General features: G+C 40.1%; 1 protein-coding gene across 2 annotated transcripts in view; it reads right to left on the bottom strand.

Moving 5' to 3' along the window:
• Positions 1–2,805: 2,805 nt before the first annotated feature.
• Positions 2,806–27,496, bottom strand: part of Marchf11 (membrane associated ring-CH-type finger 11) — a 119,470-nt gene continuing 94,779 nt past the window's right edge. The window contains exons 3-4 of one of the 2 annotated variants that reach the window (XM_035440625.1): positions 22,465–22,657; positions 2,806–3,128 (exon numbers count right to left, since the gene is read on the bottom strand). In XM_035440625.1, the coding sequence (XP_035296516.1) occupies positions 2,806–3,128; positions 22,465–22,657 (516 nt within the window). The remainder of the gene's footprint in view (positions 3,129–22,464; positions 22,658–27,496) is intronic. The other variant, XM_035440626.1, reaches the window with a different exon arrangement.

Genomic DNA, 27,496 nt, shown 5'->3' with positions numbered 1-27,496 from the left:
TTAATGTCTAGATACTACTGGGGCCAGAGCTTTGAGTTTACTGCAAACTACAGCACTTGCTGCAATTTTGATCCATGCTCATATGACAGTATTATTTTTCTTTAACTGGTAAGAATGAAGCCAATTGTGTAAAGTATCAAGATCTTCATTCGGCTATTTTCTGATATATAGGATATTAAATTATTGTAATAATCATATAATTTTACTCCGGATAATGTATATGATTGCCATATCAAATATATTACATAGATAAATTCAAACGTTGCTATTGGTTTGTAATTGGAAGAACTTAGGAAAGCATATAATCATCAGAAATTTAAAGAAATTATTGTCATTAAAATGTGTAACTAAACTGGGCATGGTGGTGCATGCCTTTCATCCCAACACTCACTTGGGAGGCAAAGGCAGGCAGATCTCTGTGAAACCAGCCTGGTTCACAAAGGGAGTTCCAGGACAGCCAGGGCTGTTATACAGAGAAACCCTGTCACCTGTCACAAAAAAGTGTTTGAAATGTGTAATTAAAAGTAAACTGTAAACTCTCTCTCACTCTCTCTCCTCTCTCTGTCTCTGTCTCTGTCTCTGTCTCTCTCTCTCTCTCTCTCTCTCTCTCTCTCTCTCTCTCTCTCTCTGTGTGTGTGTGTGTGTGTGTGTGTTTGTGTTACTAACAATAGAACACAAGGACCATGTGAGATAAAAACTCTACCACTGAGTATAATCCAAGCCCTATTCTGGCATATAGTTAGTGTAATGTAGAAATTTTATATTAAAGAAATACCAGATGACAAAACTTAATTACTGTGAAGTGCTTTAGGAGCTTTTAATAATAAAGAAGCCATCTTCTATTTCCTGAGACTGTGACCAGCTTTCCTTTTCAGAATTGTGGTTTGATGTCTCCTGAGAGGAGAGAGAGGAAACATAGCTGGCCTATAAGATGCTCACTCTAGTGTCCTGTTGTCTTACACTACTTGCTCTAATGGATGCAGAGAAAATGCTGAGGTCCCAGAACTGATATTGCCAAGTCTTCTTTTTTGTTCATGCATCCTTGTGGGATCCAGTCCTATATTCAAGTCACCCTGGTGAGGAGGGACCATGTCTTGACCTGTACACTGCACTCCCTTACACACAGTACCCCTACTTTTGTAAAAAAACATGTCCCCTTCTCCCTAGACTGTTCATTGCTTCTTCTCTTCTGATGTTCAAATGACCACTCAGGCTTCAGGATCCAGGTTCCACCATATCCCAGTGACAACTGTTAAGACTAAAATGTGCTGAAAATCTATTAATAAACTATTATTAATACAATTCTCTATACTGGGATGCTAAAAGTAACTAAAATTGTTCCACATTAAATGGTGTGTTGCTAAACTCTCCAGGAGCCTCTCCCAGAACTGTGCCACATAGTGCCAGACTAAAATAAACAAACAAACTCTGTTTGGAATAGAATACCTGATACCCTCACTTCCTGGATCAGCCCCTAAATAATGGAAGAATTCTCCTCCCTGCGTAGCTTTGTGATTCATTCTTCACATTTCTAAAAATTGTCACCTTTTCATTGTTTGCGACACAGAATTGTAACTGGAAAAATATTATTTCCAAAATAAAGAGCATTTTCTATGGAGCAATTTTAGTTATATTTATAAACACAAACAATAATGTTGTTAATGACTCCAACATTATTTTTAGAGAATAGAATGGAGAACATTTTGTTTCCTAAGCTTTTAGATCTGGCTATGAACTTCAAATTACCAGCAGGCTTAAACTTCCCAATCGTGCCTGCCTACCTCCTTGTACATTTAGTTATTGCCCTGAAATATGTGTCAATCATTTCATTATAAGGATGGATTGTAGATAATTGCCAAGTACCACTAGTTAGAACCCTGTTTCTGGGAAGTCAAAGGCTTAATTTTTCTTTTCTTCTGTTCAGAAAAAAAGTCTAGACTATCCAGAGGAACAGAAAGATCTTCGCTGTTGGTAGGTGGAGATATTCCTCAGAACTTCTTTAAGCCAAGGAGCAGGGCTAATGTTTAGGTGATTAAGCAGGCATATATGCTTTCATTAAGAGGGAAATGACTACAATAATTCAAGACACTGATTATTTACCAAATCAATTACAACAGCTTATTAGGCTGTGCTGATGTGAACAGACTGTTTTGTGAGCCTCCGTGATTACAGCACCTGAAATGTTAGGGTAAGCTGAGCTTTCAAGGGCTGCATGTACTCAGGATACCACTGGCTGTTAGGCATGAACTGCAACTTTGCCATCTTAAACAGTGTCTGTCTTCCTCCTTTAACATCCACCATGCTGATTCAAAAGAGCAAAATCAATCCAGAACATTTGGTTATCACAACCACGGGAACAGATGTTTGTTGTTACAAGTTTGGTAACCTGGAGGGTGTGCCTGAGACAGGCTCTGTGGACCCTGCCTGCAGAATTATGAACTGACTCATTTGTACTGCACCTGAAACACTATACATGTGGCAAAAAAGTTTGATACACATATATTTAAAATAAGCACGAAAAATACCTTAGGTCTTAATGATAACTTTCATTATTCTTTTAACCATGTAGAGTTGAATGATGTGCATGACAATTTCAATAGCTAACTTTAAAAAGATGTAAGTCACAAAGCAAACAAGGAGCCCCTTTTTTTCAGAAAAATGTATTTGCAATTCAAATGTTCATATAAAAAGCATAGATTTTAAAAAGTTCATGGATGTACGATTAGAAGTGCTATGGTTTTGCCATTCATTGCAATTACATTCCGAAATGTGCAGAGCGCCACTCTCTGCTGCTGTGTACATCTGTCACACGGATGTCACTCTCATGACCACCTCCCCGGAGCCATCATCTTCCGACACATCTTCATGGGCCCTCATTCGATTGAATAGATGTAATAGCACATAGCCACACTGGAACCGTGGTGAGGTTAGCTGCGTTGGGTGGACCAAGTTCCTGTTCCTCAGGGCTGACAGCGGCAACCACAAAGTCCTACTTGTGGAAGACTCCCCTCGGCTGCTTTCTTCAATGTCTGTGGCTTTGTCATAATTTAATACATCCCAGTGCAAATTAACAGCTCGCCATCGCTTAAACACTCTGTAAACTGCAGCTCCTTCATGGACAATGAGGCCTAAAATTCAAGGAAAGAAAATGACTATTGACAATTCAAAGTTGGAATCATTATTTTGTGTAAAGATCAAGAATAACAAACAAAAGACTAATCACTGTTACTCAACATTATCAGAGAACACAGCATTCTGAGGAATAGGGTAGCCACAGGTAAACTACTTCTTGCTAGGTAGAGCTGCACATTACTTAGAGGTAACTCATTAACATGGGGAGAGTTCAGCTGTCATTATGGAAAATCCCTTCCAGCATCCTGACTCAGAGTACACATAGAAGTATTCCATTGCTTTCAATCCTTGTGTTCATTTTTTTAAAAACTTAACATTGTACCAACTGTGTCTCATGCAGTATGTTAGGAACTGGGATGGAAGTGAGAGATGACGCAACCATGGATATCTTGAAACCATAATAAAAATCTCAAAATCACAGTGGGAAGAAATGAAAGCTTCTTACAGGCATGACTGAAGAGAAAAATGCTGTACATTGTTTATTAGTGCATACATGTGATGAAGGTATAAAAATATGAAAATAATAACTATTAAACTTAAGGCTGTAAGGAGGGAAGGGGTAAATGAAACTAGTGGGGGCTCGAACATGTGCTTTGAGTTATATTTCAAATAGAGAAATAGGGACACAGACATTCAACTATCATTTGGAATTGTTTTTGCCCCTGGGTGATTCAAATGTCCCAGACAACAGATAATTCATTAGCAATCTAACATCTACGCAAAGCTTTGGGGAAACAAAAATGTTGTGAACCTAACTTTGAAGAGCAGAGAAGTCATAAGTAGACTACAGAAAGGAAAACAAGTCTTCACAGAGAGAAAAATGGTGGGGTTTGCACCAACAGAATAGGGCACAATGAGTGATTTAAAGATCACTGATTTACCAGAGGCTTGGTGAGTGAGGGTTGGGAAATGCTCCATCTTTAGGAAATTGCCTGCCCCTCCTTCCCTCCCTCCCTCCCTCCTCCTCCCTCCTCCCTCCTCCCTCCTCCCTCCCTCACTTTCCTTCCTCTTGCCCTTCCCTTTTCATTTCTTCTTCTTTCCCTCCCTTCCATACATTCATCAGCTGAAACAATGCCAAGCAGGTGATGAACATATCTAGTCCTTGTAAAAAGGAAGGCAGAATTTTGTCTATTCCCACAACCTTAGCAGAGGAAAAGTTTCTTGTGTATGTAACTAAACACCTTGCAGAGACATTTCCATGTCATAAAAAAAGTGTGCAACCTGGTAAGTAACACATCTTTGAGGCAAAGTCTTCTATGTCACAAAATATCAGGGAAAATATGCTCTGTCCATTGTGAGAATCACAGACACACACACACACACACACACACACACACACACACACACACACACACACACACACACACACACAATCCTTGTTGAAGTTTACTTTTCCTACAGGAATGACAGGAGTTGACCTAACTGACTACTTGTTTAGAGGGAACAGCCAGAATTACAAGTCAAGATGACTAGGTTTTAATTGCTGCATTTAGTCTTAGATTCTGGAATTCATCATAGCCAGTGACTTAGCCTTTCTGACTTTGTCTTTCTTACTTAAAATGCACTTGAAATACCCAATTTTTGGATTTGGCAGAAGAGTTTGGAGATATATCGTAATTCCTCAATACTGAAGCACTTGGATTTCCTCTGAGATGGTAACTATATAAATACAAGACATTACTATTAATTAAAAACTCAATAACAAGCCTGAGTGATGTGAGAGCTCTTTCACACTAATAAAAAAATTGCAGTCCAAGGTAGGCTGATTCAGAGTGAGTGCAGTGGTGATGTGGGTTGCAGGATGGCTTTATCATAGAAAACCACTCACTTTGGGCATTTTTTCTTCTTCCACTAGCTTTCTTTGAAAGGCCAAAGTCTAGAACATTTACTAGAGCATAAAGTCACTTTCTAGATACATGTCAGAGAGTCAGTTCCTCAAATATAAAAATAAGCAGAAATGTGTCTTCCAGTCCAGAACCACAACAAATAAATGTTTGCTGTTTGAACCATCCAATCTCCAGTATTTCATGATAGCATGTGACCCGACTACAGTATTATAGAAAAAACTAATGTCATCTTCATTTAAAACTTAAGTAAATCAAATACTGGAGGCTGTGATTTGAGAGGAGTTATATAATCTGTTGCTATCATCAGCACCTCTGAACTTTGATGACATTAACATCAATAGGATGCTTTCCATCCTACAACAAAACAACTTAATGAAGACAATGGTTATTTGGCTCTGGGTTTCAGGAGTTTCTTCAACTTAAAGTCCAAATAAGTGGAATTACACACACACACACACACACACACACACACACACACACACACACACACACACACACACTGTGGTCCAGGGAGAGCTTGGAGGACAGAAGCTCACCTTGTGGTAGCAGAATGCTACTGGCTACTTTCTGTCACCTTCCTCTGTGATCATCAAGTGATACATTAATTTAACTGAGTAGGTTTGAGTCCTCAAATCCAATCACATCCCCAGAGCCTCACCACCTTTGAATACAGCATCAGGGATTAAAACTTCAATAGAACACGTGCCTTCATGGGCCATTCCATAGGCAAACAGTAGTAGCCAAAACAGCTATGCTCCTGTCCATGCCCTCTACTTCTTGGAGAAAAAGGTCTCTGAATCTTTTCAGAAGGCAATATCCCAAGCTGTGAAGACTCTGTCTAGTTATTGGGTAAGTTATACTCATTTCAGCTTCTCAAACAGAGAAACCCTGTGTAGGATCTTCTCTGCTCAATCCAAATACCCTTGGGAAGGCTGGTAAGTGCAGCAAAGATCTGACCAAAGGGGTGTTTTGGTTGATATCCCCTAACATTTCTAGCTTTAAATTCTTCTTTGTCAAAGTGTCACCACCCCAGTATGTGTGGGTGCACACATGTATACTTGCATGAATGTTTGTGTTCAAATGCTGTGAGCAGGAAGCAGGGGCCCTGCAGGGGTCTACACCAGTTCTCCCTCATGTCTGTTGTGACTGTAAACTTGATGTTTTTGTGGAATTCCTAACTGTGGGAGCAGGTGTGTCTTTGCATGCTCTTGGGACTTTTCCTCCTGTCGTGTTCCCTTGTCTAGCCTCAGTCAACCTTGTTGTATTTTGTTATGTTTGTTGTCTCTTGGAGACCTTCTCTTTTCGGAAGGGAGATGGAGGAGGAGTGGAACCTGGGGGAGGGGAAATGGGAAGAGTGAAGGAAGGGGAAACTGCGGTTGGGATGAATTATATGAGAGGAGAACCTATTTTTAAAAAAGTTCCCAGTGTGTCAACCTGAATAGTCAGTGCTTCTAGAAGCAGCCTGGAAATTTGGGTCTGTTTATTTCTACATGGTAGAGCAGTTTGGAGCCCATAGAACTATGTGGCCTTACTTTTGATGCCTTTATTTTTGGCAGAAATTGGTGAAAACAACAGTGTTGTTGCTTCCTAGTAACCACGAAATGAAACATTAGTTCACAATTTTCTTGGTGTTGATAAATTTTGCTGAAAATTCTTTTAGCAGTTGGAGTAGTTGCTCAGTGGGTAAAAGGCTTGTAGCAGAAGACAGACTAAGTTCAATCCCCAAAGCCCACTTAAAAGTGGAAGGGAGAACCAATTTCCCAGCGTTGTCCTCTGACCCCCACAAGTGCACTGTAGTGTGTTCATCCTCTTGTCCTCCCTCAATAATGATAATAAAGAAAATGTAGAGTGCTTCGAAGTGCATTCAGTCTTCTACCTCCATTTCCCAATCTGTTCCCAAGTTGCATTTCCAGTGCTTAGAGAAACTTAGATGTGAGTGTGGAAGCCATTACTGAAAAGGCATCTCTCGCTGAATATTGTTCACAAATGTCTTGAAGACATAACTGTAACTCACAGTTATTTTTCTATGTGCTAAAAGATTTCTGTTGTTGAACTGAACTATACATGACAGCTAAAACACATAAAAATGCAGGGGGGATGGGAACAAAGGGGGTGGAGCTGGGAGGAGAGGAGGGAGTGAAAACTGTGGTCAGGGTGTTTTGTAGAAGATAAGAATCTATTTCAAAAAATAAGAAAAAATAAAAACAAAATAACACTTTTTGTTATTAACAATCTATAAAAGTTGTGTTGGCCTTTCTATTGTAGAATGTGCATGGTATAGATTTTTGCTCACTTCAGAATTGTCTAGAACCAATCTGAGAGTGGTGTGCTGGCTCTAGTAACCAACAGCAAGCACAGATTCACCATTACCACTGGCAGGAAGGAGACCCCTGAGTCGGAGAACCTGACAAGTCCAATGAATTCCACCATGACACAGAAAAGAAGCCTTGGCATAGACAGTGACTTATTTCTAGGCACTGACATTCAAAAGCCACCACAACCCTTAATGTAGATAACTGCACACACCAAGAAGTGAACATGTGCTGTTGAAGACCCCAAGACTTGATGGAGTTTCTCTGAGTCAACAACATAAACTTTTTGACTGTTTTATGGCCCCATCTCTGTGTTCTGTGAGAGCTACATTCATTAGGTGGATGGAAGGAGCTTGTTCAGGCTGGATCTCCAAGGCTGGTCACACCAGGGCTGAATAGAGACCCAGACTGCAAAGCCCATATTGATACAGAAGTCAGATCACTGGCTGAACTGAGTGAAACAGTTCCCAAAAAGCACTGACATGGGTTTTAAATTTGTCCTTGTCTTCCCATTACTGTTCCAGTCAATGGCCATTGCCTCCTTTGCCTGCTTAGCAAACATGGATTGAAAACTTAGAAAGAGAAATGTCCCCCTCATGATGAGGTATTAGGACCACCTTCTTCTGTTTTTCCTCATGAGATTTGTCAACTCCTCCCTCCCTCCCTCCCATCTCCTTCTCAGCCCCCATGGGACAGATCTGAGCTGTGTTACTTATTTCCTGACCAGTAGTAACTTGTATAAACACTGTGGTCCCTGGTCTGCTGTGTTCACAGCAGTCTGAATACCACCTTCTTTTTCCTTTAGGGAGATATTTTTTCCTGCCCCATTTCCTGGCATGGGACAAAAACTCAATCAACCCTTACTGAATTCCAGAGGTAGAGAAGAAGCCTCAGCAGACCTTGGCAGGATCTACAGGGTTTAAAAAAAGAAAAAAAATACTGGAGCTGTCAGTCTGGGGTTCATGAGCTCCCCCTTGTTCGGGTCAGCTGTTTCTGTGGGTTTCCCCAGCATCGTCTTGACCCCTTTGCTCATCACTCCTCCCTCTCTACAACTGGATTCTGCATAGAACCGAATCAGACCCCCTGAATGTGGGTCAGTTAGGAGGCCTGAGCAGTCTATGGGGCCTCCGGTAGTGGATCAGCATTTATCCCTAGAGTATGAATGGACTTTGTGAGCCCATTCCACATAGAGGGATACTCTCTCAGCATAGACACAAGGGGGAGGACCTAGGGCCCTGCCCCAAATGATGTGACAGACTTTGATGATCCCTCATGGAAGCCCTCACCCTCCCTGGGGAGCAGAAAAGGGATAGATAGGATAGGGGTCAGTGAAGCACAGGAGAGGAGGGTGGGAGAGGGAACTGGGATTGATATGTAAAATAAGATTGTTTCTAATTTAAGTTAAAAAAAAGAAAAAAGAAAAAACTCGATCGTAGTTCTTTGAAACATTAAAGTAAATTTTAAAACACTGGCAGATGAATTAAAACATGTTATTCAAAACTATATTTGAAAAAAGCATAAGGGGTCATTGCCCATATTTTATGACAGTAGCTTTGCCTTCAGGGGAACATGGGAATGAAAAGAGGGATCATTAGTGGAAAAGGAGTTGCAGGGAATTTGTATTTAGCACAGGAAACTGCATCTTCCTCCTTTACTCTCTTGTCAGTCTTGTCATCAAAACTTGGCTGAATCAAACTATTATGAACCCAGATCTTACAAAATGACTGGGCCAGGACTAAAGCTTAATGAGCAGCTTATGGATTCCTCTTGGTTGGTACAGGAAAAAAAAAAACAGAGAATGGAAAGCAAGCCATCTCTTCATCTCAAACTTGCAGTCAATTCATCAATCGATCACATTTTTTATTATTTTGATTACTTAGTAGTCAGGGATTCTCTTGATAATTCAGTTACTAACCTCAGAGCACAAGCCTGTCACTGATATAGTCATAGAACGTTTCTCCAAAGCTGAATTAAAATGCTATAAATTGTAAATCTATGATGTGGCAAATGAGAGGAGATTAAAATCACCTTCAGCAGAAGAGTACTTATGACTTCTACAATTTTAGCCAATAATCATTGGAAAGGATCTGTGCCTAGGACTCTTTTTTTCCAGTGAACTAAAGAGATGGGCCTAATACTTTTGTAAAGGATAAAGGTAACTGTGACACATAATTAGGAGTACAGGTTAGAATTAATTCACTTGAAAGACACATCAGTGCTATTCCTCAGTTCAAACAATAATGAATTATCTTTTAACAAAGGGAAAATACCCTGTATCAAGGGGGCAAATAACTAAAGACAGCCTGGTGGATATAATAGTCACTGAACATCAGAGTTACACAGCACCCGTGTGCTGCAGTCCAGCTCTTTCATTTGTTGGGGGAGAGGATACAGATTCTGAGATGTAGAGATTCGATATGACACAGCTTATTCAAGGGTCTGAGGGTTAAATCTGAATCCAAACACCTGGTCCAGGAACTTAAGTCAAAGACCTCAGAAGCCGCATCCAGCTATTAATGACCACTGAATAGTCAGTGACAAAAAGGGATATTATACTGATCAAGGAGACAAAATCAAAATCCATTGTTTTCCTTGGAAAATCCCAAGGCTGAGATGAGGACTTTAGTGAAAATTGAACAAACATACTAAGTTCCCATTTCTTCCCCAAATAACAGACTCCTACTGCAAACTCACAAAGCAAAATTTAATAAACCTCTAAAACCTAGATGATACGGGTATTGCTTAGTCACTTTTGAGAAGTGAGAATAATATGCTAAAATACCCAAACTGAAAGATATATTTGAATAGTTAAAAGCTTATCTATCTTTATGAATCATAATAGGATTCTTCATTGCTGTTGTTTTTTTAAAGTATTTACTTTAAAACATAAAGGAAATAGGTAAAATCCCCAAATGCAGGGGGCCAGCTAAGCATTATTGTAATATTTAACCCTTCTTTTATTCTATGACATAAGAAAGGTATTTTATTTGAATACATGATGAAACTTTCAGTTAGAAATAAAAATTCTCAAGCTTTAGATTTCTTAGTATCATTTCTGTAACCTAGTTAAATGAGAAACTTCAAGATAAGTAGCAGTGTGTGTGTGTGTGTGTGTGTGTGTGTGTGTGTGTGTGTGTGTGTGTAAGATTGATGTGTACATGTGGGTGGCATGTCACATGCCTAGAGATGAGAGGATAACTTCATAGAGTTTATTATTTCCTTCCACTGTTTGAGAGTTCCAAACACCTTTACCCACAGCCTTCTCTTCAGGCCACATGGGATTCTTCATACATATAATTTTAAGTGATAAAAAGAATGGAAACAAAGAAAGGCCTTATGGGATTGGGATATGTTATCATGTTTTATACTCTCTCAACTAATACTTTTATACTTTTTATTTGATTAATTATAGATCTAAAGTGAATGAATAAAGATTATACATATGTAATCTTGGGAATTTTAGGGAAAATATTTTCTTATCTAAAATCAGCTCCTCCAATCCTTATGCCATATCTTCATATTTTACATAGTTTCCATTATTATATAGACAATAAGTTTTATAAGTATTCCAGTTTAGCACTGAAGGAGGGTCTTTTTCTTTTTTTAGTCAAGTTGTCAATTTAATGGACTATCACATAGATATTATTGGTCTTTCTACAGAATCTCTGGCTTGACAGAATCCCAGGCTTAGATCTTGTTTCCAGTCTGACCATGATCATGGGTTAACTGTTGTTTATAATCAGATGCCTTATCCTAAGATGAGAATGACAACAACATCCCACCTCACCATTTGCTGTGAAGGTCGAACTTGAACCCTGAGGTGAAGGGCTTAGACTTGTGCATGGCTCCTACTAACTCTGCCTTCAGGAATAACCTAGGATACATTTTTTAAAAAGCTTATCTATTTGGACGTTGTTGTGGAGACTTCTATGCCACTTTCATGCCACTCCCCTTCATTTCTGATGACTCCAAGCATATGTCCCTCTCCCTTCCGTCTCCAGGGTCCCTTGAGTAATAAATGTATCTCAAAAGAGTACAAAACCAGGAAATTCCCCAAAGGTACGGGTATGCAGTGGGAAGGACAGTCCCTGAGTATGGGGGACTGAGAGAGATGCCTTTTCCTATATCCTTCTGAATGGTGACAATTGGGTCTGCTTGCAAGAGTTTGACCTCATTGTCATGTGATCTGATTCCTTCTTTCCCTTTCCAAGTTGACTTACCTTTCATAGCCTTGTTATCTCACAATACCACAGTACACACTCACATATAGTGTGAAATTGCAAGAGAAGTGTACTTACACCCACTCCCCAATGTCTACAATCACCACAGGCGTGCTTCCTATGCCTGCAGGATCTGTGGAAATACAGGCTCTATAGGCTAAGATGCAAAATCCCATCGTTGGCATTGCCTTCTGGAAACAATATCATCTCCAAGTTCTGCCTCCACTTCCCAGTTCTCTACCCTACCCATTTTCTTCACCTTGTTGCCCCCCTTATACCTCTTGAGAGATTTTCAGGGGTTTTGCCAATTTCACTGCTTTGCAACATTTTTTCTTCTCTAGAAGCCAAAAAACCAGCTCATCCCATCCTAAGGCCATTCTCTTACCTCATAAGGTCAGATGCATGGCTGTTCCATCCCAGAATCTCTGTATCACCAAATCCTATCTTATCCCAGATCTAGTGGTTCAGCTGTCTGAACTTTATCCTATTTCCTAGGGTAAAATATACCATCTAGCTGTATTTTACAGGATTAGTAAACTGTGGCCTTGGAAGAGTGTTGAATCAGACCTAGCAGTTCTTCAAACCCCTGGGCTCGTGCTCATCTCCCAATTCACTCAGCCACCAGACACCTTGTTTATTCCTCTCCTGAGACTCTTCTTTCCATATCCTGCCTTCTCTGAGAAGATGCCCACTCTGCCCATCTTACTGAGAAATCGAGGCGGACTCGGTGGCATTCTTTCCAGCAGTGCTTACCCTTCCCCTTCACTCAGGGGAATGGTTCAGTTGTTACTGTGCATGGTAACCTTCCTCTCTGCCCTCTGGGATATGGTCAGGCTGCTCTTTCCCATCTTGATCTTCATGTTCTCTTCTGACTTCCAAGAAACATCTCTCCTCATCAGTTGTCTATCTCTAGCACTACCATTAGAATGTGCAATCCAGTAAACAACACCTTTTTCAAGTCCACATCCCCTCTAGATCCTATCCATTTTCAACTGTGTCCTCTGTCAGGCCAGACTGGTGAACTTACATTTCCAGCCTTCTTGTGCCCACATTCATGCTGCTGTAGTGCCATGCTTCTCCATGCCCCTATATTACCAAGTCTGCTTTCCTCTCCTTACTGGGACTTATTTCTGATTGGGTCACCTCATCCTCCTCTTGCCCTCAGCTGACCTTCCCTACTCTGGCCATGCTCCCCTGCCCTTTCTGACTCCCTTTGTTCCTCAAACTTCAGCTCACCTTGCCCAAATCATTTCCCTGGCAGACACTTGTCTCCGAGACCACATATAAACCTCTAGCTCCAACCTTTATCTTGAGCTGCAGGCTCTTAATTCTGGTGCTTTTTGGCTGAATTCCTTAGGATTCCCCAGAAATTCTGACAAAAATAGATGCTCAAGAGGATTCCACAATCTTTCTCTCCTTCTGATGTCCCAGCCTTCAGAAATTAACAGCAGCCTCTGTGAATCCCAGCTGAGGGGCGCTCCCTGTATCCCCAGCTGCAACTCCTTCCGACACTCTCATCTGATTCATCTCCTTTCATAACAGTAGTTCTCTACCGGGGCTGAAAAATCCTGAATCATTTACTTAGGTGACTGTACTGTCTTCATCACCATTTCCTACATAACTGTCCTCTACACCTATGAATATCAATAAAATTTCTTCACTATCAGGATCTTCAACCATACTCAGAAAAGTATTTCCTAAGGTCTTTTGAACTGTGGTCCAGAGACCAGCATGGTCTATATATCAAGTTCCAGTCCAGCCAGGGCTACATAGTGAATCCCAATCTTTAAAAAAAAAAGAAAGAAAAGAAGGAAGAAAGGGAGGTAGAGAGGAGGAAGGAAAAAAGGAAGGAAGGAAGGAAGAAGGAAGGAAGGAGGAAAAAAAAAGGAAGGACGAAGGAAGGGCTCTAAACATACACTGATTAATCTAAGTAGTCACCTCCTCTCCAGGACTTGCAAGTTTCTGCCCTTCTTCAAAATTTAGCTCAAGACTTTTTCTTCCACATGGGTTTTGCTGATCCTAAATTGATTACCCCTCCTCTCAGCAGTTCTCAGAAATTTCTCTCCTGGTACTTTCCAGGTCTTATTTAATCTTGTTTCTATGAATGTCTCCCTATGACCGTCAGACAAAGCAGTAGGCATGCTATATCCCGGTTTAGTAAATAGCAAATGCAAAGGGACTAGAGCTAGTAATATTTATTTATTTATTTATTTATTTATTTATTTATTTATTTATTTATTTTATGTGCATTGGTGTTTTTGCCTGTATGCATGTCTGTGTGAGGGTGCTGGATACTCTGGAACTCGAGTTACAGACAGCTGTGAGCTGCCATGTGGGTGCTGGGAATTGAACCCAGGTCCTCTCGAGTGAGCAGCCAGTGCTCTTAATCACTGAGCACCCAGAGAGTGAATTTTTGAAGCTGTGCAAGCCCTGTGGTTCCTGTTACAGCTTCTCATTGCTAGCACACATATAAACAGATGTGGCTTTTTCTCTATACAATGCTATAAACATTAAATGTTTCAGTTCGATAAAATTTTAGTGTATCATAAGTTAGTATTCTTTTGGGGTATTTACCCATTAAAATGAAAAAAAAAATATCCAATCGTTCTCAAGGTCAAAAACAATCAATGTCTTGTATCTGGCCCTAGGCCCTGTGTGCTGACCCACTTTCTGTCTCTTTCTCAGCTCTGTACATCAGGGGTAACACAATGTACATACATGATGAAGCATCATATGTCTCAACAGGTTACTGACACCCTTTTGGCTAGACAGTTCTCAGTGGAGACACACAGCTGAGGGTGTCTTGATTTCCCATTGAGGAGATGGAAGTCGGTAATAATAGCACACTTGGTGTGCTGTTTGTTTAATCTTGTTAGTATTTCTTCAAAAGAACTAGGTCTTTACAAGGTCATTTAAGATGGAGGCTTCCTTGGGATCTTTTATTTTCACCCCTCATGGGAGACTATGGGGTTAATTAGTAATGAGAGACCATTCCAACTCAGCCCAGAAAGGCATGTATCAAAGATGAGTTCCCTTCTGTTTTAATTCCTGGGGTTCAAAATGCAACAGAATCACTAATAGCCAACCAAGATAATAATCTTTTTTAAAAAAAAACTGGTAAATATCACCATGAATAAGGAATAGAAAGCCCTATAATTTATACCTCCTGAGAAAAAGGATAATGACCTACTTCTCAAATCATATGAAGCATAAAAGTCTATTTTTCTTTAACTATCTCAAACAGTTCAGGACCACTCTGCCTCTGCCTCCAGCATGCATCCAAATTGCAGTCACAGTCTTCAGCATTCAAGGCTAGGGCTGGTGTTCAGGGGAGACTTGGATTGTGATTAAGTCTGACTGATGTTATCAGACAATTTCTGAATGAAACAGTGGCATTTACTAGGGTCTGGAACATGTTAGCCTATTCTGAAGTCAAGGAATAGTGATGTGTCCATATAAATAAATTCTACTACATCTAAAGAATGATTTCTAGTGAGCTGGCAGAGTGTGCTTTCTGTATAGTTGTGGTCAAACATGCCAAAGACTCTGGAAGTGCAGGGAACCATACAGCCTATCTTCCACTTGAGATGGACTTGAGGGGGAAAAACCCCAGGGGGATTCAGGCCAAGGACAGAATAAATGTTCTGCCCTTCATACAGAAGCAGATGGGTGAAGGTCTCCCAAGGAGCCAAATTGTAGTACTGAAGGTGTGAGTCCCTGATCAAATTACAGTTCAAGAAAAATGAAAAAATTTCCTGGAGTAGAAAATTACAGTGCTGCAGACATTCAAGAGAGGCAATACAAGCTAATCAACTTTTGTGGTTATTATGCCAAGCAGTGTTTAAGCTGGGTTTCCTTTATCACATGCCTTTTGATTCATGCAGATGTCAACGCATCCATGCTTCCTACCAAACTCAGCTGACCACAAAAGCAGCAATTCCTCCTATAACTGCCTCTAACTAAAACCAGAGTGCCAAACACAACTCAGGAAGCCTTCTGCACCCTACTCTATGGCTGAATGCTAACCACTGACTTCAAAGTTCAGTTCCTGGATAACTCCAATGACTTAATTCCAAACTGGGTAGTGATGGTGGTGACTGGGTACAAGGATGGAGTGTGATGAAGGGTTGCATCTGGATTCTGGATATTTTTTATAGAAAAACATCTACATATTCATTACATCTTTTGATGGAAATTACTAATGATTTTGAATAGGAAAGGCCTGTTTAGTTCAGTTCACCCTGGCATATGTGTGTCTGGGAGGGGGTGGGAGAATGGCTGGCACCTATGGTGTCTACTTCCCACAAAGAAAGCTAGTCCATGCAAAATGATGCTAGACTCTGGTGGTCCTCCCTCACTTGAGGCAAGTCTAGGAAAGAGCCCCCTCCATTCACACACCCCAACCCCACGAATGTACAATAGCATTCCCTATGTTAACAGTAGGGCAAACATGCTGAGGTTCTTTTGGTAATTTTGAATTATTCATTTGGGTCTATCTGATGTATTTTATATGTATCCAGAGATATCTCATAGCTTTAGCATGTGTGGTCGTTAGATAATGACCCTGGATCTGTTTCAATCACACATATCTTACTCATGATGAACAACCAGCAACTTGGAGGCTCTTTAGGTGCCTCCTAAATTATGTCCTGTCTCAACTTGTAGTGATGATTCATTTTTAACACTTCTGTCTTCTCTGTAGACCCATTTTTTCACACAAGACACTTTAAAATATTTTCAGCTTTTGAATCTTTCCAAAATACACCAGAAAATAAGAATTTAGTCTTTTCTTGCTTTTTGCTTGAGATGTTTAAGAATTTTATGTTTCCATACCAGATCTGTTTTCTCAATTAAGTTTCCTTATGCCAGTTGCTTCATATTTAGCGAAAGCAATGGAGATGACCCACAGCTCCATTTTAGATGTAAACCTTTCATCATTATGTGGGCATCACTGATAGGGGAATATATTTATGGAAATATTGAAATTTCTTCTTGCCAAAATTATGCATCTTTACTCACATAATATAAAGAGTGAGAAAATGTACTTTTAAAGTTTCCTATCAGCATAATATTAAACCACATGATTACTTAATGCTCTGCCTCCCTCCCTCCCCCTCCCTCCCTCCCTCCTCTCTCTCTCTCTCTCTCTCTCTCTCTCTCTCTCTCTCTCTCTGTGTGTGTGTACATGTGATGTATGCATATTATGTATGTGAGCAGTGATTCGTGTGCCATCACAAGTGTGTAAAGTTAGAGGAGAATTTTCAGCAGTCAGTCCTAGCCTTTCCATATTTTTTTAAAGATTTGTTTTTGTTTTATGTGTATGAATGTTTTTGCCTGCATGCACATATATGCAGTACACCCACACCAGCAGAGGTCAGATTGGAACTAGAGTTGCAAATGGTGGTGAGCTGCTGTGTGGATGCCAGGAGCCAAACTTATATTCTCTGTAAGAGCAGGAAGCATTTGTAACCACTAAGCCATCTCCCCAGTCCATATCCACATTGGTTTTGAGGCAGGGTTGTCTATTGATTGATTTTGCCACTGGGTATAGTGAACTAGCTAGCTCATGAGCTACAAGGTGATTTTCCTGTCTCCCTTCCCATTTCCCACAGGAGTGCTGGCTTTCCTGGTGCCTAGTGCCATGGTGTAGTATCTGACATTTTACTTAGGGTCAGAGTATTCAACTCAGGTTGTCAGGCTTATATCACAAGCACATTTGCTCACTGAAACATCTCACTGGCTGTGTTTTTAGCTCTTCTATCCAGAAAAAAATTCACAAAGTGAAACAAAATTACCTGCACAATGAATGCTAATCTAAAACTAAAAGCCAAATAAAAGTATTACCTCAACTCTTTAAAATGTAAATATATGTCTAATCCAGCCAACCAAACACTGCATTATACTTATCGTTCTGAATCTCTGTAATGAAATGTGAATACATGGGTGACTGTAACTCTGAGAAGTTTGTGTGCCCAAGAAACTGGAGAAAGATAAACATTCAGCTATGAAAAGTATATTTCAATAGGGCTACCATCACAATTATCAGAATTGCTTGAATTTAAATAACTATTTTGATTGAAAATCTAGGAGACTAAAAGTTTATTTGGGGTAAAATGAGCCTCCAGCCTAAGAAGTGTATGTTTCAGTGTTAACGATAATTGGTACAGCAAGAAGAAAATATTTTCATCTAATTGTTGTTCTTGCATGCCCCAGTTTACTTTTTAGAATCCCGTAAATTTGGAAGCATTTGAAAGCAGTACAGCATATTAAACTCATGTCATTGTTTTCTGTTCGATCAGCTGCATTCAGGACATAGACTGAGTCATTATCGCAAAAGAGCCCTGAGAGAGCTTGTGGTTCCTGGGGGGGGGGGTACATCGAGTAGGTTCACAAAGGTGCATGGGTGTGTCAAATGCCCCACCATTCTGTGATCTCCTGCTTTAAATTCAGAAATTAACATGGAGAAGAAAAGTAACACATCAGTATTTTATCTGGCAAACAGAGTAAGAGAGGGGGCTGCTTCCTTCAACTACTTTCAGGCGGTAGATTCTATACAGAAACAGAAACCGAAGTTGTCAAAACAGCTGAAGGAGCTGACCACAGTGTGTCTAGCATACTGGGGGATCCAGAGCGTGTGAGAGGCAGTTGGTACCACTCTCCATCGCCCGTGCTGAGCTTCACCTCGGAGAGAAACATGAAAGTGACACACTGGAAATTTACTCTCTGTCTGTGCCCTGTGCCACTGCTCTTCAAGGCTGTAGGGAGGAAAAGCTGTCCCAGGCCTGACACAGAGTGGCCTTGCTCATTTTCTTGGATAAAACTATCATACTGATTTAATTATAGAGCCAATTTGGAGAAAATGAGTCTAATGCCGTTCTGTATACCTAAAGCCACCAGTGGCAACATCAGGAAGTGATGATATATATCCTTGGCTACCAAGGCATGGGAAAACAAGAACTTTCCTTTGGTGTGTTGTAAATGCTAAAAGCTATATAGTGGGTTATTTAAAGGTATCTTCTAAAATATAACACACATGCCTACTACTCTATCCAGACTCTCTACTCTCAGAATCTTGTCTGAAGAAATAGTTAAAGCAGATGTCTGCCACAGCATCATCCCTCATGGCAAAAGTGACATTGAATGGTTTAAGTTGCCATCAGTAGATGGAAGGTGAAGTAAATCATGGTATAACAAACAAATAAGAGTCCTGAGATCACACTGTTGTGTGGAAAAGACTGTTTGATGTACATATTTGCAGAGCATAAAGATGAAATTTGGAATCTGTGTGTTTATAAGAACAGAATGATCTGGAGATACATTAAAATGTTGAGAATGGACATTTCCACAAAGGGAATACTGCATCAGGAAGAGGGGTGTGAGCCAGCCAGGTGGGCCTTTTGATAACTGCAGATTTTATAAGTACAAATCAAATGTATGTATCTGTGCATATTATGTGCATAGTAAAAGAACAATGCCAATCCATCTTTTAAAAGAAAGCAACAATAATCAGTGCCTTCCAGACTATCCCAGGAAAGATCAAAACCTATCTTTCACAGACATGGGCTTGCCACCAGCTTGCAGTGTTTATTAGAATTTTAAAAACTGGTTTTCTAATTCTGTGACATTATGTAAGTAAAGATGTATAATTTTGACCGGAAGATATTTCAGGATTATCTGTCTTGGTCATCACAAATAAGTTCCCTCATCAGGGATGCCTATGTAATGACAAAGGGTTTCCTTTTTAAATGAAGCTGTGGGGACCCCACTAATATAACATGGCTTTAGTCTGCTGCTTCCACAGCATTCTCCTTCTGACTCCTCCTGAAAGTGGAATGGCTTGGGAAATACCTTCATTTTAGATGCAAGCTAATAAACTGACTCTATGTCCTTTCATCTCCTAGCATGCCCAAGCTGGTCATTAATAAATACATTCGTCTCACAGCACAGCCACTGGGTCACACAGTCAATGAGTGTATGACCTCCCATTCCCTCAATGAGCAATGTGAAATACCCAGTTCTCTGGCCAATGCCCGGCCCCACTCCCTATACTGGCTCTTCCTTCTGGAGTTTCTAGTCTTCCCTGCTCCGCTGCACAAACCTTCCTTGGAAAAATCAGCAAAAGCCTATGTTAATTTTTACTTATTCCTAAGTTACTATTGTAGGGGGAAATGCTGGCCATGCCCACTTGAGGGTTGGCCTAGGTAAAGCTGTCCATCCCCAATTGGGGGCTGGCACAGTGATGCTGACCATGCACACTTGGGCGTGTATCTCTGGCTACATATGCCAGAGAATCAGGTTGTCCTGTGAACAATGATAATCTGAATGGCGACCACTTAGTGGTTGGATGATTGATTGTTAGGTTTCGACAAGATGGCATCCGTTTTGATTCTGAAGACCTCCACAGCCATATGAGGCCATGGCCTGACTGCAGACAGCCAAATAACTGACCTCAGTTGTGTTCTGAGCATCTAGCACCGTGTTTGACATAGAACATGCCCAATGACTGAGCTGAATAAACTCAACTTGACTCTGTAAATCTTTATACTTGGCTCCACGTCTTCTAGCCAGTAGTTTCTAAGTGTAATCTGTGTAATTTTGTTAGCATGTACCTTCAATTCGAAGACATTTAAGTTAATTTGTAATTTTGGCTAGGGTTAATACTGGCCATAATCCAGCTGATTAATGCATTCTTTGCTATGTTACTTTCTCAGGTTCTCAGGGTAAAAAAAAAATTACATTTTGTAGTTGTAAAATATACTAATTAATGAGGTTGCTAAATGAAATGATGCTAACTCTGAATTATTTCAAGTTTTTCTAACCCTGCAAATAGATCAGTGAATGATGAGAGTGGGGTCTGATGAGCCAAAAGACAACAGAACGTGTTTTCAATATTTATAACAGATAAAAATTCACTTTCTAAAATGTCTCTTCTAAGAAACTTGACTTTTAAAAAATGAGAGAATATTCAAATTTTAAAAGAGGATCCCAAATATAGCACATCTTCCCCCAAAGAACACTGGTTCACATGTCTGTGCTCTGGGAAGCAGGTCTAATAGTCTTAATTAAAATACTGACAGTAATATGTAATAACTTAGCAATGAATGCACACTGCAACACTCATAGAAATGATTTCCTACTTAGGAGGCATCTGGTCCTTCTTAGTTTACAAAAAGGTAAGGAAGGGCAGATAGACCTTCCCCCACAGGTTCGCTTCTCAGTCTAATGATTTCATAGTATTAGCTGTGTTTAACTTTCTTTTGTAAATTTATTTTAGTTGGTTCACAAAAATACAAAATGAAAGCTATTGATGTGCCTTTAATGTTTGTGTTAAGAAGTGCATAGACCTTTCTTCTCCTGAATTTATCCCTTATTAATCGTGAAAACTTTCAAAGAAACCTTTCCTCCAGGCTAAGGGAGCACCTCCCTTGTGATATCAAAAGCATACAACATTTCATAACAGACACTGGAGGAGTAAACACACTCTCTGAGATGCCTGGGGGATTTGGTATGAAGAATGGTTTCATGACTCCTCTTGATTTAGAGCAATACCCTAGAGATTAAATTTTAAGAGAGATTTGGAATTTTCCAAGCACTTGCACATGTATTAGCACATTTACCATAGAGTGCTCATATGTGTGATCAGCCTAATTACCCAGGAAACAAGTAGTTAGATTACTGTCTTCACAACATTTAGCTCTTTCATTTCTCTTTTGGGCCTGAAATTTCATCATTTTCATTCTTGTTAGTCTTGTATTAGTGACAAGGGAAGGAAGAAAGGAAGGAGTTTCTACACATTTTAAATGTGTAGAAACTTCCTTTTATAAAACAACTGAGGATATGGAAATTTCTAGTTAAATTTAGACTCTCATAAGTACAGACATCAATTCAAGGGACCCAGAGTGACTTTGGTGTTTCTGACCAGTGCTTACATATCTAGTATGCCAATGCCTACTAATAATGGGCTTCTTTCATAGTCATGGCTGCCTTTAATTAGGCTTGCTTGGTGGAAATTATTGTTCCATTTTGTGGATAGAAAGACAGAGGGTGGAGAGATGAAGCAGATCTACTCAAGCAGAGGGTGGGGCCAGAGACCCAGGCACTTGATCACACATGGAGCATTTTCCCTAGGACTGTTGGCTCTCCAGCTTCAGTATTCATCACCACTGCAGAAAATGTGAACAAGACAGATACCAGCTCCACCTTTCAAGTTTCTAATTCAGTAGGTCTGGGATGGGCCTGCTGATCAGCATTTCTAATCAGGTGACAGGTCACCATCACAGTGCCTGTGAGGACACCTCGCACACACCACACAATGTAACGTGAGTGAACTTCTGTTGATTGGCCAAGTGAACCATAAGTGTAACTAACCCTGCCTGTGAAGTCTAATTTAGCTACATTTAGGGAAAGCAGGAAACTTTCCCTCTTCTCAGACATTGAATTTATTAAGCACAATGAGAGAAAAATAAACAAGGAAAATGGTCCCATGCCCTCCACTTTTTGAGTGGCCATTTATGCTCAAAGGAATCTGAGTCCCAACTATGCAGCAGATTTCTTATGGTGCAGTCATATCTGCAAACCCACAATATTGCTGTTGGCACTGGCCATGCTTCCTCAGCTTTGGAAAGGGTACCAGTTTGTTCTTGCTTCTTAGAAACAAGTGGCAGTTCTAACATTGCTCTCCCCATGGAATTTCCTCAACCACTCCATCTTCCTTTTTGGTTGCAAAATATGCCACACTAAATGAACACTAGCCTGCTATTTCTTTTTCTTTTCAAACTACCCTAGAAGCAGTCAAGTTGTGGCAACATCCTCTTCCTGCCCCAGTCATTAACCAGAAGTCAAGGTAATTTATACAGCAGCATTCTGTGTGTAGTAGACATGACTGGTAGAAGTGCGGACGCTGAAAGAGATGTGTTACTAACAGTTGGTGAATATTTACCGCAGTGGTCTTACCTATGCACACTAGATCCATAAAACCATACATTCCATAGCAGATTTGAAAAAGGATGTCCTTCCTCTGCCACACTGCATAGGGGCTGAAGGCTGACCAGAGGAGCCAAGTCACACTCGCTATTAAGAACAGGGATCCTAGGATTACAGCAATCATCTGCACTTTCTCAACCAGTGTTATAGAAATGCTCTGCCACTAAAAGAAAAACAGAGGCATGTAAGGAAAAGGTGCTGTGCAGAGTTAAAGAGGAAAGAAAAAAATCACATTTTTAGTGTTTCTCTTCATAATGCCAGACCCCTTTCAAGCTGATAATCCCCCAAATGAATTTCTCCATTATATCCAGGATATGAAACAATAGACAAGCAGATAATGATTAATGAATTGCCTTTGACTACATCATTTTCATTAATTCACCATTCTCAAACTTTTATACAACCTTAGTCCAGATCATAATACTGGATGTGAACGGCTCAGAAATATTTGGTTACCTGGAAATCACATACCCACATGTAATTAAATACCTTCTGACATTACACAATGAGAACTCCTCTATCTCAGGCTTTTTCTTTCCTTAAACATATATGGTTTTTAAAAAAGGGAAAATTCTCTCTTGTTCTTGTAGAAGAATGTAAAAAATAGCAAACAAACTATATGTGGTCATCAGTGAAAATAGTTACTGAAAGTAACACATTAAAATAATCATACAGCTGTTCTTATCTGTTAATGGAGTGTCTCATATTCTTAGTCATCATTGGCTCTTATTATCAGTGGGTAAGCCATGGAGCATTTTTACCAAGATTTAGAATTTGTATACCAATAGCAGATCTTAGAAACAAATGAAACCATGGTATCACTTTTGGTATTCAATGAAGAGTGACTTAAACATCCTAAGTATCAGTATTTGAGAGGAATTACAGGTGCTCACAATGTCCATTGGTGGCCCTACTAGGTTGAGAATATAAATTAATCATGTTCTCACTTTTATATGCTTGAGAAACACACACAAGACAAGAACTGATGTTTGACTCATAAGCAGTGAAACACCTAAGAACCTACTCAGTCTGTGGAGGAAAGGCCTGGCTGCTGCCAAGTTGGGCTCATTGAGGAACCCTCTCCACGGGAGCTCAACCTAATATGTCCATTCAATAAATCTGAGTTTTCTTAAAACCCATACTTACCTTAAATCTGAATGCACAAGCTGTTCAATAATAAATCTATCCTCACTTGTAATTTCCCTCTACATTCTCTCCTTCTCTTCCTCTCCTACCTCACCAGCAGATCACCAAATAACCCACATGTAATATTTTAATTCTGAAGTTGGTCTCCAGTATTCACAGGTATATTATTGAACTCTATATTGTTGTGGGTTAAATATAAACATGCACTTAAAATAGTGCTCTACAGTCGTGTACTTAACAAGAGGCAAAACCAACAGTCAACAATTATTCACTGTGATAAACATATCTTCATTTTAATGTGGGGTTTTCTTTTATAATTTTAACAAACATGAAAATAATAATAAATTGTTGTGTATGGTTTCATCTTTACAACAGGGCTGTAGTAAGTGTAGTTTTGCTTTTTCCTTAGCTTCCTGATGCAATTAGAAACACATTAACCCCACCTTCTAGATATTTAATGGGAAAGCATCTTAAACTTCTTGTCATCCAACAAATGTGAAGTGCCACTGTAACTTGTTCTTGTTTACCGTGGATTTATATTAAAATGTGCCTTAAATACAGCAGCACAGTAAGCAACACAGAAAGCTGGCATACATCCTAAATGGAATGGATGCTGTCATATCTACATGCATGATCTTATCCTGAATCAATCACTTCAGGTAAATAAAAACAAAACATAAAGCAACACATACACTTGGGGATCCTACTTTTCAGACAGGGTCTCAATCATAGCACTGAGTTCACAGTTCTCTTGCTATGCAGACTGTTGACCAATGAGGAATACACCACCACTACTGGTGGTGGTGGTGGTGGTGGTGGTGTGTGTGTGTGTGTGTGTGTGTGTGTGTGTGTGTGTGTGTGCACGCGCGTGCTTTATTTCCATCTAGAGGTTCATAGCACATAGCTAAGCACATAGGACTGAATCATAGGACTTCTGGATAACCAAAAATGAGTGAGTAGGATTCAGCAAGAATGTTCTTATTCACTGATATATATTTTTATTCTTCCAATAGTCTGTGTAATGGAAGGGTGGAGTTTAAATTACACAATTCGGGGGTGGTAAGTTATACTTGGCCTCAATAAGACCTTGTCTGTAGGTCAAGCTTCTAACCTATGGGATATGCCCCTCCTTAGCAGAGAAGCCAAGTGAGTAAAGGGACACATCCAGGAGCAAGAAGTATGAATGTTCCACCTTTGCTGGTTGAGGCCACATTTAGGGTGGCTTACTATGTGAATGCCTGTAGTCTGAATGTATGTGTTGAAGGTCATGTGAGCAGACTACAAGGAAGTAAAAACTTGATTATGCCACACTGGGAGGGTCAACATGTACATTATTACAGAAATTTACTGTTGCTGGGGTTTTTCAAAGTTAGTTTTAAAGAAGGATAAACCGTATTTAATCTACAACAGATCATCTGTCATTTTCTGGTATCGTGCTGTGAATAATTGACTTTCTCCATTCACAACACAAATTATCCAGTAAGTTTATGTGTTGATGAACCCCAAATATCACATTGCTTCACTGAGTGGCTAGGGGGGACAAACACTGTCAAAGTCAAAATTATGGAATGTGATCATGGGCACAGGGGCTTCCCTTGATACAGTTACATCATCTTGGTGATTTCTTTGCCCTCTCTTTGTAGCCCCCTCATATTACCAGAGGTAAGTACAAGAGGAAGGAAGGTTGCCTCACTTATCCCAGAGAAAAATAGCTCTGTTTTCCATGATAGGGAATTCAGCCAGCATCTTTGCCCTTGGATGTAGGAGACTATCCATGGGCTCAGCTTGCATACAGCTTGACAGACCAAAAAAAATTAGAATATGGTGGCCATCTCAGTGCCTGCCCTTTCACTTCGTGGTATCCAAGGACTAGACTTCAGTCTGTAAAACGTTTGAAACTTGAGCTAAAGTTTCCAATGGTGAAACATATTTTTGTCCTCTGGAGACACAGGTATAGTACCTCATGCCTGAAATTCCAGCACTCAAAGGAGGAGAGAAATCTCCATAAGACTGAGCCAACCTGGTATGCTTAGTGACTTCTGGAATAACTGGGCTCCATAATGAGACCATGTCTCAAAGAGTTTTCTTTTCTCGAATAATCCCTTTCTCTCTCCCTCCTCTCCCTCTCTCCCTCCTTCTACTCCTTCTCTTCCTTCCCCCCCCAGTGTGTGTGTGTGTGTGTGTGTGTGTGTGTGTGTGTGTGTGTGTGTGTATTTTTCACTGACTTCATGCCATGAATGAGTAGAAAGAAAGGCGATGCAACGGTACCTAAATTGGCTTTCCATTCTCACTGTTATTTCATTTAGTCCTTAATATTTGATTCACAATCCTAAAAACTATTTGTGTCTGTACAAAAAACTATCATTCCTTTAAAAGCTGGGGCCAACAAGGTCTTCTGTTGGATGTTTACCCTCATTAAATGTCCTGGAGATAGTTTAATGATAATAACTTCCATTCACATAGGACCAATATATGCCAGTCATATTTCTAACTTATATGTAGTAACTCATTAAATTACCATAACAACTTTGTGAGAGAGTTGCAACCACCATTTTAAAGATAAGTAAATGCAAGCTGAAATGACATGATGTTTAATATTGATTACGAACCTGACAGGATTTATAATCACTTAAAAAAATAAGCTTCTGGACCTGACTATGAAGGGTTATATTGATTAGGTTAGTCTCCGGCCATGTCTTCAGGGATTACATTGATTAGGTTAACTGTGGTGGGAGAGCCCACCCTAAAGCTGAGAAGCCCCATTTCCTGGTCTTGGTCTTAGACTTCATAGAAAGGAAAAAAAGAGGCTGAGCACAACAGTTTGTCATTGTCTACTTCTTAACTACAGATGCCATTCTGATGGGGCTTGAAAGACAAGAAGTCTAAAAGAAATGTGCATAGCAGAGGTGCCAGTTCATGCAGTTTCAGGGAGAACAAGGACTCTGCAGGAATTGGACTAGGAGGAAATTACATGATATCTTGGCCAAGAATCGGCCTTCACTCTGCCAATGTCCTGAGAAGATAAGCGAGGTTGAATTTAAAGACAGGACTAATCTGTTCACTAGAGGACATTTCAAAACTGGTAGAATATATTCAGGTTTGGGCATAGCTGGCTAGTTTTTATGGCTCTTATCCAGTTCTGTAGTAAAAAAGAGCAAATCATGGAACAGATTATTGAGGACAAGAATAGCTTGAAGAAGTTAAATTGTGCAGCCTAGGTACATGCTGAAAAGAGTCGTAGTTGTTAAAGAAACACACCTCGATCTGCACAGGGACAACAGGACATGTGTCTCAAGAGCAACCTTCCACCCATCAAAAGTGGCTCAAGAGGTCCCTGACCTGTGGAAGGAACTTCCTGGGCCAGTGTTTCCCCATGTCCAGAGACACTTATGCATCTGTTGTCCAGTAGAGGCAGGCTTCATCTCAAACTGATGGCACTTGACAGCAGGACCAAGGTGGTACAGTCTTCTCAGATTGAGATGATCACAGAGAGCAGGTAAGGCAGTGTGTGATAGGGTCAGAGTTCATGAAAGGCACCCTGAGAGGCCATTATGCAAAGCTTTAAAAGATGGAGACCCCAGGAAGATGATGATGCCAGAACCAAGAGGTGTCTGCTAAGGAAAGTTTCGTGTATGAAAGGGAGAAAAGTTATAAGAGAAGTTGTGTGTGCTGCAGGTTCTAGAGCTTTAACAGTGGGGGCACCTAATCTTTCATGCCCAGATGATTCTGTCACAGGCCCAAGATGCTAGACATGAAGCTACAGGGTGTAGAGTACTCTCTGCTGGGTTTCGATCTTACTTTTGTCTCATTTTACTTGATTGGTCTTCATCCTACCCTTTTAGAAATGGGAGTGTTT

Source organism: Cricetulus griseus, chromosome 2, assembly GCF_003668045.3.
Source record: "Cricetulus griseus strain 17A/GY chromosome 2, alternate assembly CriGri-PICRH-1.0, whole genome shotgun sequence".
Taxonomy (NCBI): Eukaryota; Metazoa; Chordata; class Mammalia; order Rodentia; family Cricetidae; genus Cricetulus; species Cricetulus griseus.
Note: the sequence above shows the minus strand (reverse complement) of the source record. Positions and strands in the feature narration are given on the sequence as shown.